The following is a 13,777-nucleotide window of genomic DNA, read 5'->3' on the forward strand; positions in this document are numbered from 1 at the left end:
TAATCTTGCATTTTAATAAATGCTGTAGCTATGTTTGCAAAATATAGTTGTCTGAACGCAACAATCAGATTGTTCCTAGAAGGAAGGCATTTTCCTATATTCTTTGCTATGGCCTGTTTGTGAAGGACAAAACAGTGACAGTCCTAATATCAATGCCTTCTAGTCCCTTGCCAAAATACAGTCCCACAGTACAGGTTATGGTACTGTAAGATTATGTGGAACAAAATTTTTATCAGGGCTTTTTCTGTAGCAGAAACTCCTTTGCATATTAGGCCACACACACCCTGATGTAGCCAATCCTCCTGGAGCTTACAGTAGGCCCTGTAAGAGCCCTATAAGCTTTTGGAGGATTGGCTACATCAGGGGTGTGTGGCCTAATATGCAAAGGAGTTCTTGCTACAAAAAAGCCCTAATTATTATACATATAGCCCCAATTTGCACTGGTTATATCCTAACGTATTCTGGAACCTTGAAGAGTCAGTCGCAAGGATTCTGTGCCTGTAACTTCATTGACATTGAGTTACATCACTAAACAGTCACCCACTGAAGTAGAAGGTTATGAGGTTATGCGAATCACTGCTCCCCTCTTCATGTCTTACTGCATTTTTCCTTCAGTTTGCTTGCAGGTAGTGGAGAAGTGAAGCCCATATTTTGAATTTTGTATGTTAAAAAAGTAAACATGCAACCAGTGGTTTATTTAAAATAGTTTTATTTCAAAACACATTTTTATATCCTGGCACTTGAAGAGGACATATCTTGCTAAACTGGAAAAAATAGCAAAATGTAACAAAGTTCTTCTATTTTATATTTGTTTACATTGGGTATTGGAAAAGTATTTAGGGCAAAACCTTGACCTCACTGAAGTCACTGAGTGGTTTTTTTTGTGATTTAAATAGGAACAACTTTTCACTCTCTTCTTGGTATAAATATTCATTATAGAGTTGCTAATGGCTTCAAAGTTATTTCAGTCCTATTTAGCAGAGTCTTAAAGTTTTTATTCACACTCTTAGACGAACCTTTGAATAAGTGGCTATAGAATCCACTGTGGATCAGGACCTTAACTTTCTTTTGGTGACAAAAGAAGCAACTATTACAAGTAACAAATTAAAGCAAGTGTTCTTGAGTAAGTATGGCTAGCACCTGCAGGACTTTAATCCTTTCCCCCCTCCATTTTCTATCATGCCAATACCATTTACCCAAATACATGCAAAATATTAATCTATTATATCATGATTTTACTTTAAAATAAAATATTAAAATCAATCATACACAATGCAACCTCATTATGGAAAACTGAAGATATTATGAAGAACGTAAGATGTTCTTATGCAAAACTGAACTATTCAAGAGGAGTGTTCTATGTAGGTGATAGTGGAGCATGGTACAAAAGGCATCACAAAGTTACTTGGATAAATTATTGTGGTCTATGCTACTGTGTATGGTTTGCAGGGTGTTGGATCCTATTTAACATGTAATGTTAACACATGCCTTGCTTTGATTCTCTTTTTAGACTTCTGGTTGGTTATACAACCCAAATCCGATTTCACTGTTTATAGAATGTCCAATCTTGTTGATTGTATTGACTGTGTTTTTTTGGCCACTGTGTGACACAGAGTGTTGGACTGGATGTGCCATTGGCCTGATCCAACATGGCTTCTCTTATGTTCTTATGTAATCCGTCTTGATGAAGGCAGACTATAAATAATGTAAATAAATAAATTTATTGAAATGAAAATGTAGTCCATCCCAGTCTGTTGAAAATTGAATAAAATGATTGACAACTTCTAAAAGAATGTAATCTTATCATGTTAAAAAAGTAAAAATGCAACCAGTGGTTTATTTAAAATAGTTTTATTTCAAAACACATTTTTATATCCTGGCACTTGAAGAGGTCATATCTTGCTAAACTGGAAAAATAGCAAAATGTAACAAAGTTATTCTATTTTATGTTTGTTTACATTGGGTAATGATTGACAACTTCTAAAAAGATTGTAATCTTATCAGAATTTTTGGAATTAGTGTTTTAGGGTGTAATGATAACGGGCAGCCTAATCCTAATTTACATGGCAGCCAGTTGCTGGAATGTGGGCATAAGTGAGGCTTCACTAGTCAACTTCTCTCGGGCTTGAAGGGGGGGGAGAGAAGAAGCATAGCTCTCTGCATGTGAGACCATCAGCATGGCAACTCCGCTGGAGTGCGGATTCCCGGCATGTGGCCAAGGCGGAGGCAGCAGGAGGGGCAGGGCATCCCAAGGCTACCAGATTGGCCAGTCCGGTGAAGGCATTGTGGCACATGACACTCAGGGGTAGGGAGAGGCAGCCCTGGAGCTGATCGCCCATCCCACCCCACCCCCTGACAGAGAAATGGGCCCCTTACAGGCAGACATCAAAATCATCTGCTTTCCTCGCATGCCAGCATGGTACATGGGCATTCACCTAGTGAAAAATACAAGTCTGACCCCCCTGCTTGAGCTCCCCCAACACAGCTTCTGAGACCCTCCGTGTTGCCATTACGCCCCCTGCTGTGTGCATGGAACTCCTCCCCCAGGGGCTGCAGAACACAAGAGTGTGAGGCACCAGCCATGAACGCATTCCATTAGGCTTCCCCCCCCCCCCCGCTGTAGGTTTTGCCATGAACACAACAGCCTTGTGGGGTTGGGTGGGCATGCCCCTGTCCAGCCTTGCAACAAGGCGACTCATAGGTCCCTCCTCTGCTCTGCTTTCCAGCCTCACGGCGAGGCAGCTCATGGGTTCCTACCATCCTCCCCCCAAAAAAAACAAGTGAGCCTTTCCTATAAGACATTCCCTTGCAGAGCCCACTGACAGAGTTACAGAGGGGGTGAGGAGGGAGAGGGGCACAGGGAACGTGCAGCAGACGTCAAGCAGTAGAGACAAAGTAAGGCACATCTCAGACTTTATTGTTCTGGAACCAAGTGCAACAGCATCCCAGGTGCAACTTGTACAATCTTGCAGGGCACAAGGCTCTACTCAGAGAAGAGGGCAGGAACAGCTGACCGAGTAGAGAGGGGGGTTGAATCACCACAAACAGAAGCCTCTCTGATGAGTCCCCACCTGAAAAATAGAAACAGAGACCAAGAGCACCTGAAGGGGTTCCTGGAGTGCTTGCAATTCATCAGCCCTGGCAGCTGCAGCAAGAGACTGTGTTTTGGCAAGGGACTTTCTTAAAGCTACAGTCTCTGGCCCACCTCCCCACAGGCATCGGTGCAGCTGCCAGACACCCTCTCCACCCAGTTGCCCTGCCAGGGGTGGAACCAAGGCAGAGGAAAGCCAAGGGAGGGGTCCTCCAGCAGCATGTAGAGGCCATGGCAACCGCCCCCTACCTGAACTTGCTGCCCAGGTCAGTTGCCAGAGATGCTGTCACTCTGCCCAGCTTTGAGCAAGGCGAGGGGGGAGGCATAGTTGGGGTGCACAGTCGCACTTATCTGTCCATGTGTGACCATCCTTGAGCGGTGATGTTGGGTAGCTGTTGGGACTTCGATATGGGAGAATTAGCCACAGAGAAGAGACTTCGCTCTCTTCCTTGCAAGTCAAAGAACTTGCTCTGTACTAAGTGCCCTTGCTGTTCAGCCTCCACCACCAAAGTGCCCCAAACCTCACTCTTAAGTCTGCATGGCACAGAGCTCTGCAGCAAAACTCCATGCTGCGCACCCTACCTAAAGAGTTGTGCGGGGCCAAAGTAGAAGTTTTTCAAGGAGGCAGGAAGCGGCGATTGGATGTTGGGGAGGGGGCTCACCCAGCCCAGGGCACAAGGGGATTAGTGAGGCAATTACACAGCTCCCAAAGGGGTTTGCAGGCTTGTGCATTGGCAGTGGCGACCTTTGTTTTCTGCTTCAATTAGTGTCTATGGAATACAGCAGCATTTTCCTTGGCGTAACTTTACACTTCTTGTGGGGAACGTTTCTGGGCTGTCTGGTCTTAGGAAGCCAACTAATGCTAGCCACGCCCCCAGGGCCACCCCGAACAATACCAGCGTGGCTGCCTATGCCCCAGTTGCACTGCAGGCTGGGCAGAGCACCCCTCCACCGACAGCCATGGGGGAGCATATGCTGAGGCAGCCATAGATGGGCGCAACTCCCATTTGCGCTTGCATGGAGGGACTTAGAATGGTGGAGCTTGCACTTATGTCAACATTAGTTCACTTCCAAAGCACTTTCACCCCCCCCCCCTAGGATTGTGCTCTGAATCAGGGGTCCTCAACCACCGGGCCGGTAGGGGACCCCTACCGAGCCGCAGCCTGGCTGCAAGTGGGCTGTGAAGTCTGACAGCCCCCACCACCACAGAGTTTAGCTTCATCACCCCCCTGCCGCTGCCCTCTCTTTCTCCCCAGTGCTTCGATGGAGTGCGGCGCTCCGTCATTTCCCTCCCTCCCTCCCCCCCTCCTTTCGATTGCACCAAGCTGAGCCGTACTGAAACTGGACCTTACCAGTTTCGATGGGGCCAGTGTGCCGTCTAACACTTTGAAGTACGCACAAGAAAATGCTTCTCCCCCCTCCTTCTTGGAACCAGAAATGAGGGGAAAGAAGCATTCTCTCATGCGTACTTCAACGTGTTAGATGGCGCGCTGGCCCCATCGAAACTGGTAAGGCCCAGTTTCGACTCTGCTCGATCTGAGGGGGGAGGGGGGGAGGCCGATGACGGAGTGCCGCGCTGCATTGCAGCACCAGGGAGAGAGGGAAGGTGGCAGGAGGGGGGACCTGAGCCTCGTCGTTCAGGGTGGGGGGCAACGAAGCTAAACTCCAGCAGGCCGCTTCAGCGTGTTGTCTGCCGCTGCAGAGGTGCTGCGAGGGGAGGGGGCAGGACAGTGGGGCTGAACGGTACCGGGGGGGTGGCGAGGCTGTTCATAGCCACAGGAGGTGGGGGGGGATTCGGTGCCCCCACCCTGCCGGCCCTACGGCCACGGTGGCCGGGTCAGCCCTGGTGCCAGTTCCTGCTACCAAGAAGGTTGGGGACCACTGCTCTAAATCATTAAGTCAACCAACTTAGTTTAGAAAAGTAATTTTATTTTTAAAAAATACCATGCTGGTTGATGTGCTAGACTAAAATCTGAGAGAAGGAGATGTGAATTCAAATCTCTTCTCTGCTATTATGTTCACAGACAGATAGGTAGATGATAGATGGGGGGGAACACAGAAGGGAAAATGTATGTAGGTTTACAATGCTGAATCAGAATGCTTAGGCAAGCCAACATGATGAACTCATTTATTTTTCCCTTGAGGACTTGAACAAGAGACGGGAAGTCATTGACTCATAAGTAAGATCATTCACTGTGGAACTGTAAACAGCATGTATTGTGCCAGTAAATATTTCCATAGCCCTTTGCTTTTTGGAAAATCCAAAGCAAATAATTTGCTATTAATATAAATAACACTCCTACAATAATTAATGGTGGTTCATCTCACACTTTATACAAGTGAAATTGTATTTGTATCTCAGTTGATATTAAATTTATTGGAACACTGAAAAATTCCATCCTTTTTATCATGATGATGCTTTCATTATCATGTTTTTAGGTAATGTTTCCTTAAAACCTTAGTGTTTGCTCTACAGAGAAGTTCTTAAAAGAGAAATGCAAAGGCACTTGGACAGGAAATAAGTTCTATCAGGAACAGTTGCAGAGTAAATTGCTGTTATATGAAATGAATATGAAATGATGGAAGTTTGGCTTTATTTCTGAACTTCTTTGTAGGTGTGATGTGGCAAACAAATTTTCTGTTATTTTAATTCACGTGATCAGAAATCCTACTAGTAATTACTTGCTTTGACTTCCCAATTTTTAATATTGCTTTTAATGCAGGGAATTTTTAATACAGCTGACTGCTTTACAAAGCTCCAATTAGCCACTGAGGGGTTCCAGTGTACTGTTTGGTGTCCTTCCTATGCAGATTTTGAATTTTTAAATTGGAAACAGCATTGTGAATAATAATTGTATTGTAGCCAAAGAATTATTTTGATTGTAGTTTTCTAATTGAGCTGATGAACCATGGATTATGTATGTGTCTTTTTAATAGGGGGTTAAAAAAGTAGGAGCAACACTAATAAACAGGAGGAGGAAGGTTGAGGAAGGCAGGTGATAATTGTGAATTATATTGCCTGGCAGTAGCCAGTTCCAAAATGTATACCACATTGCAGCATCCCAGACTGCAATGCTTAACATGGCAGTCCCCTTGTTCCACCTTAAAAGCAGAGGCACAGTCATGCTAGGATGATCTCAGGTCACCATGGGTGGCCAGAGGACAGGCTGGAAACAGTAGTATTCTAAGGAAGGGATCCCATCCAGTACAGCAGCAATTGAATAAATTAGAGAGTGGTAGTTCTGAAAGAAGTGCAAAACTCCCAGTTGGTGCCCTCACACATCACTAGGACTCTATGCACAAAGTGTATTTTAGGACCAGACACCAAGTAGTAATCTTTTTGCGCTACAATCAGATTCCTAAGTGCATGAACTGCAAACTATACCACTGATGTTCTAAAGCTGTTTTATTTTCAATCCCTTACTACCATAAAATATTTTTTTAAAATAGATTTATATGCAACCTGTGTCATTAATCTGGCAAAGTGCAACTCTCTCCCTTCTCCCACTTGATGAATTCATCAGGAGCTCCCAGGAGCACAGCTCCTGAACTTTTCTGATGGTTCCCCATCCCCACCTACCTTGTCCATTGAATAGTAGGTGCAGCTGTATAACAATCCCTGGATTAGGAGAGCAGGCAGCCAGTCAGCCACCAAGGGCTTTGCCACACCCCTAGCAGCCCTCATTAACCCCTGGAGAAGCCTGCACCACCCTTTCTCCATTTCTTATGTGAATTTGTTAAATTAAGATTTGTAGGAACATGTTTTGAATCCAACCTGTTTTCCATAACATTTGGGTATGTATACATCAAGGAAGAAGAAACACAATTATGCTAAATTGCAGGTGGTTTGCTGGCCTTTTGACTGGGGGGGGGGGTGGCCAAGGAGAGCCCCAGGCGAGCGAGGCCTGCTTGGGCTGGCTGGATCTCTAGCCAGCCCAAGCAGGCCCCACTCATCCTGGGCTCTCCTTTCTTTCATTGGGTTGCTTTTGGCTGGTGGGGAGTAGCATGTGTTAATGAGTTATTCTAATGAGCTCCACCACCTGTTTTTCTATAAAATTACCCTTGATTCCTGGCATATCAACATCTTCACAGGTAGGTGTTGCATTTGGGCCAAAAAGTTGTCTACTCTAATGCATTGATTATTAGTTGCAAAATGTAATGTCATTATGAATTTAACTGGAACATTTAAGGTCCAGGGAAGCAGTATGAATTGATGATGTTTTGCTTCTTTAATAGAGGTCAGACTGTTACACACTAACTGTGTACAGTTTGTTCACAGTCTGTAATTAGCATACAGAAAATTTAAATATTTACTTTTGGTATTGTACATGTTTTTAATAGCCCTGATAAAAGCTTATATTGGAACATTTTAAGCATACTGTTCTAGTTTTATTACACTTGATGAATTAAGATATGTAGGAATGTGTTTTATATCCACCCTGTTTTCCATAACATTCGGGTATGTATACATCAAGAAAGAAGAAACATAATTATGAAAAATAATTACTTCTATGAACGAATCTTTTTTCACAGCATAAATATGGCAGAGTTACTAGAGCTGGAAGGGACAGTAAACTGGAAGGAAAGATGCATATCTTTGGAGTCCCAACTGATGAAGTTTCGCCTTCAGGCAAGCAAAATTAGAGAGCTATTAGCAGAGAAGGTAGGTCTTAAATATTGCAAGATGAATATATTTTATTATTAGTTAAGCTACTGTAATTATCTTAATTATAAATTCAGTTGACTTTATAGATGCCTGGCATGTAATCTGGTTGATTTGGCAAGGATGATCTCTAGATTTGTGGTCAGGGCTGCTCTTTATTTTTATCTAGGGAAAATATTTTGTAGTGGAAACAGGACGGTGGCTGCTTGCCACCATCCCAGCAAAGGACGATCAAAAACGTGCTTTTACATGCATAATTTGCTGAATTAGAAGCTTTTGGCATAAATCTGGTACATCTTCAAAACTGCATCAAAATGTGCACTGAAAATGGATGCCATTTATTTGCACTGTGTTAATGGGATGTACGTTAGAATTCATATTCTTTATTCTTAATAATGCATAAATAGCTTCTTAGGCACTATTATAGTTGAATTGTGGTATATTTATCTAATTTGCTATCTCCATAATGGACCTGATAAAAAGAAGTCCATAGGACCTTTATATTCATAAGCTTATATTAAGTGAAGTATTCCTTTACTAGAGAAAACTATGTGAAATAAGTTATTTTTGTTTGGAAAAGTATTGTGTTGTATCAAGTACAAATTATTTCACATCTAACTCAAAATATATTACACTCATGCCAGAAAAGTGCAATCTCAGAGTGGGGGTGGGGGTCCTAAGATGACAGAAGATTCCCCAGCAGTAGTTAACATGAACAGGGGGTTGAATATCGGAAGTCAAGCTTAGCACTTCCCTTATCTCCATATTTACCCTTGTCCTGAAGGAAGTCTTTTCCTACATACCAGGACCATCTGCTCTGGGAGGGTCTTTAATAATTTGAGTTTGAGCTTGTTAAGGAAAAACAATTAATAAATTCCATAAATACATAATTTGGTGTACACCAAAATCACAGATTTGAAAACACTATCGCTAGATCCCTTTGATCTGGCTCCCCAGTTTTGATCTGGCACGCCAGGCTCCTTACCTTTCCTTGGTAAGGTGGTTGAATAGGTGGTGGCAGAACAGCTGCAAGCTTTCCTGGAGGACACATTCCAGTCTGGCTTTTGATCTGGCCATGGATGGAGATAGTGCTGGTTACCCTTACTAACTATCTTCATAGTCTGCACTGCTTTTGTTGTTAGATCTTTCAGCAGCATTTGACACAGTCAACCACGATTTGTTGACCCAGTGCCTTGCCTCCATTGGATTACATAAGACTTCAATGGCTGTGCTCATTTCTCCAATGGCAGGGACAGAGGGTGGTGCAAGAGGAGAGGGTCTCATTGCGACACCTGTTAGTCCTTAGGGGGCATTTCTCTCCCCAATGTTTGTTTGTTTATTTATTTATTTATTACTTTCAATTTATATCCTGCCCTCTCCGCAAGCGGACTCAGGGCGGCTCACAACATCATAAAATACAATCAGTCCAATAAAACATATAAAACCATAATTTACTTATTTCAGTTTTAAAACCATTCTATGGCGCTGTTTCAGTACAATATAGGCGGTATTGAATTCTCGACTGTGATCACCAGCTTTCTATAAGATGTCCGGTGGCAGCCCTTTTTCAATCAACAGCAAAAGCCTGTTTAAACAATTCGGTCTTACAGGCCCTGCAGAACGCAGACAAATCCCACAGGGCCCTTATGGCTTCTGGAAGGGTGTTCCAAAGTTCTGGTGCTGCCACCGAAAAAGCCCTAGATCTCGTTACACACAACCTGGCTTCTTTTGGGCCAGGGGCGGACAACAGATTTTTTGTCCCTGATCGCAGTGCTCTCTGGGGTATATTTGGTGAAAGGCGGTCCCGTAGATAGACAGGTCCCTGACCATAAAGGGCTTTAAAGATTAATACCAACACCTTGAAGCGAACTTGGAACACAACAGGCAACCAGTGCAGCTCCATCAGCACTGGCTGAATGTGCTCCCATCGCGGCAGCCCCATTAACAGCCGTGCCGCAGCATTCTGCACTAGTTGTAGTCTCTGGGTTAACATCGAGGGTAGCCCCACGTAGAGAGCATTACAGTGATCTATTCTTGAGGTGACTGTAGCATGGATTACTGTCGCTAAGTTGTTGAGCTCCAGGTAAGGGGCCAGCGGCCGCGCTTGCCGAAGATGAAAAAAGATCTAACAGTGGCTGCTACCTGGGCCTCCATTGTAAGGGAGGACTCAAGAAGCACGCCTAAGCTCTTGACCTTGAGAGCCGGTATCAGTGGTAGCCCGTCAAGGGCTGGCAGCTGGATCTCTCCCCCCAGACCGCCTCAACCCAGGTAAAGAACCTCCGTCTTCATCGGATTCAATTTCAGTTGACTCAGTCTGAGCCAAGAAGCCACGGCTTGTAGCGCCAGGTCTAGATTTTCCACGGTACAGTCAGACTGGCCGCCCATCAATAGATAGAGCTGGGTGTCATCCGCGTATTGATGGCAACCCAGTCCGTACCTCCTGACAATCTGGGCAAGGGGGCTCATATAGATATTAAATAGCATCGGGGATAGGACCGCTCCCTGCGGCACCCTACAACTAAGAGAGTGCCTCTGGGATGCTTCCTCCCCTATCACCACCCTTTGTCCCCGATCTTGGAGAAAAGAGGTCAGCCACTGTAAGGCAGATCCCTGAATCCCCACATTGGCAAGGCGGCTAGTCAGTAGCTGATGGTCAACCGTATCAAAAGCGGCTGACAGATCTAATAACAACAGCACCGCAGAGCCGCCATAATCCAGATGTCGCATGAGGTCATCTATGAGAGCGACCAGAACTGTTTCCGTCCCGTGACCTGGCCGGAAGCCGAACTGGAATGGATCCAGTGCGGAAGTGTCCTCCAGGAATCCCTGCAGCTGAATTGCCACCACCCGCTCTATGACCTTACCCAAAAAGGGAAGGTTTGACACCGGCTGATAGTTCGCCAATATGGCCGGGTCTGCTGATGGTTTTTTTAAGAGGGGACGGACCACTGCCTCTTTAAGAGGTGTGGGAAAGATCCCTTCAATCAGGGACCTGTTGATAATGCCCTGTAGTGTTTCACGCATCATGCATCTTCTTGCTCAGTTAGTCACTTTGGGCTAGGGTGTCATCAATATGTAGTTGATACCCAGCTGTATCTGTTAATGGCCAGCTGATCAGATACTGTCTCAGAAGACCTGGCCATTTATTTTGGAGGCTGTGGTTGCTGGTTAAAGCAGTACTGTCTGAAACTGAATCCATCAAAGACAGAGGTCCTGTGGCTTGGCTGGGGTGTGGGGAGGGGAGGGGGGGAGGGGCAGAGGGCAGGGCAGGGAATTCAGCTTCCCATTCTTGATGTAGTACAGCTATTACCAGCTCCCTCTCTCAGTAGTTTGGGTGTGATCCCAGATGCTTCCCTCTTGTTAGAGGCTAAGGTCACAGATATGGCCAACACGGCGTTCTTCCATCTTTGCCAAGCCCAGCAACTCATCCCTTATCTGTCCTGTACTGACCTGGCCACAGTAATCCATGCAACAGTCACCTCTAGATTAGACTACTGTAACTTGGTCTATGCAGAGCTGCCCTTGAACTTGCTCTGGAAGCTTTAACTGGTCCAGAATGCGGCAGCACTGGTCCTTACTGGGACCCCTTTGAGAGCACATATATAACCTATTCTCTACCAGCTGCACTGGCTTCAGATTGAATATCAAATCAGGTACTTACCTTTAAAGTCCTAAATGGTCTGGAACCATCATATCTATGGGATGGCCTCTCCCTAAATACCCCTCAGAGAGCATTACACTTGTCTGGTCACAACCTCTTGGTAATAATCCCTGTCCCCAAAGCAGTCCAACTGTCCTCGAACAGGGCCTTTTTGGCTTTGGCACCAACCCAGTGGGACTCTCTGTCTAATGAGACTTGGGCCCTGTGGGACTTGCTTCAGCTCCACAGGGCCTGTAAGACCAAAATGGTACACCAGGCATATAGTTGAGGACAGTGACAGTTGGAGAGATCAGCTGGCCTCCCTCTTTCTCCCCTCTTCCTTATCCTCCATTTCCCATCCTTGCATCCTGTTTGTCTTTATCTTGTATCTTCATGTCTTGATCTCACTATCCTCCTTTCCACTCATTTTTCTTTTTCCTTGCCTTTCCCCCCCAGAGCTTGCTTTTTTCATTTACTGTTGGGCGGCTAATTTCTCTGTGTCGACTGCCTCTCCAGTTGCCCACCTGTGATAACAGTTCATACTTCACCAAAATTGCCCTGCTTAACAATAACTATTAGGGTGCATTTTATAAGCTGGAAGGTTAAAAACTTTTAAATCTTTTAGGTTTAGTACATCTTTTGACCATGTTTCCTGCAATATAAAACACAATCGAAAGACTTTTAGAAGTTAATGAAATCTAAATCAAACATTTTGTTCCTCCACCATGCAATATTCCGAGAAATGAAATGGAGATTTCTTGTCACAGCTCCATCTGTTAGTCAATCCATGTTAGTTATCTGTTCCAACATCTTGTGGTCATCATTATATAGGTAAAGGTAGTCCCCTGTGCAAGCACCAAGACATTACTGACTCATAGGGTAATGTCACGTCATGACGTTTTCTTGGCAGACTTTTTACAGGGTAGTTTGCCATTGCCTTCCCCAGGTCATCATACATCCATTTTGTTGCAGATCCTTTAAGGTAGATTGGACAGCTTCCATGTCTGCAGTATTTGTGATGGATTGTTGGGGTGCCAACTGACATAATACACTGACTGTTAGGTTTTTTAAATTGGTAATATTTGGATTTTAGAACTGTAATATGTTGAGCTTACTGTATATTTGATTGTTGGAAGCCACCCTGAGCCCTGCTTGGTGGGGAAAGGAGCTAGATATAAGATAAATAAATAAGTAAATAAGGTGAGCATTCAAATAATGTGTCCTGACCAATGTTCCCTCTACGCTACTGAGTCTCGTGAGCAAAAATTCTATGTTGTGAGCTGCTGGCATTCAAGTTATGAATTACTGCATAAGTTAGTGTGCCCTGGGGTCATCCTTCCTGAGCTAAGGCAAAAATGTGTGAGATGGAGGCTAAAAATCTGTGAGCTAGCTAACTCAGAGGGAACACTGGTCTTGACAGATGTATCTGGCTGAGCTGAAAGGGAAATTTTATTGAGTTTTATTTTTTCTCCAATGTGGTGTTTCTCTCCTGTTCAAAATTGTGCTGAATGTAAATGTGTTTATTTCAAAGACAAGATGCATTCAGAATATTTTAGCTATTTATGAATTAAGTACAACATGCTACTTTTTGTTTTACGGATAAGTTTTAAAATTATATGTGCCATTTGGACTGAAGTGTACTTTGTGGCAGTTCCAGACAGTCAGGGATATGGAGAGAATTGCTGTTGCAGCAGTAGACAACACAACATGCGTAAATTGCTAAATGTCTGCAGAAGCCTTGAAATAATGTTTGAAATAAGAAATGTGTCTCCTCATAACAGGGACAGAGGGAGGTCATAAGTACATAAATTGTAATGCTGCCCTACTGCTGCCCTTTCCCATTTTTCATACTTACTGAATATGTTTAATTAAAAAAGGTATTGAGAGAATGTGTACCATCATGAAGATATCTTTTTTTCTAGAAGGTCATAAAAGCTGACAAAGACATTTTTGTCTGCAACTGTACTTACCAGTGCAAGTGAATTCAGCTACAGCCAGTTTTAGAATATTTTGAAGGCAAAATTAGTAGTGATGGATTGTAATGATTATTCTTAATTCAGGGGGCAATAATTGGTTTCCTGAAAAGCAACTAAATGTGCATAAATTACATACAATGCTACATTTTCAAAATAATTATTGAATTCCTATGAGAAGAAAAAATGGAAAAAGCCTAAAGAAGCCGAGTTGGCTCCATAAACAGCTCTCTAAAGACTTGAGAAATAAAAAAGACTCCTTTAGAAATTGGAAGGAGAGCCTTATAACCAAGGATGAATATAAACAAATCACCAGTGCCTGTAGAGAAAAAGTTAGGAAAGCTAAAGCTCAGTATGAGCTTAGCCTGGCCAAAGATGCTAAAAACAACAAAAAAGGATTATTTTCTTAT

At 43.9% G+C, this 13,777-nt stretch overlaps 1 protein-coding gene across 1 annotated transcript in view; it reads left to right on the forward strand.

The window, feature by feature from the left end:
- The first annotated feature begins 7,627 nt into the window (after positions 1 to 7,627).
- Positions 7,628 to 13,777, forward strand: part of PLEKHH2 (pleckstrin homology, MyTH4 and FERM domain containing H2) — a 176,536-nt gene continuing 170,386 nt past the window's right edge. The window contains exon 1 of the mRNA XM_060247539.1: positions 7,628 to 7,754. Coding sequence (XP_060103522.1) covers positions 7,632 to 7,754 — 123 coding nt within the window. The 5' untranslated portion in view covers positions 7,628 to 7,631. The remainder of the gene's footprint in view (positions 7,755 to 13,777) is intronic.

The sequence above is a fragment of the Heteronotia binoei genome, chromosome 1 (genome assembly GCF_032191835.1).
Source record: "Heteronotia binoei isolate CCM8104 ecotype False Entrance Well chromosome 1, APGP_CSIRO_Hbin_v1, whole genome shotgun sequence".
Taxonomy (NCBI): domain Eukaryota; kingdom Metazoa; phylum Chordata; class Lepidosauria; order Squamata; family Gekkonidae; genus Heteronotia; species Heteronotia binoei.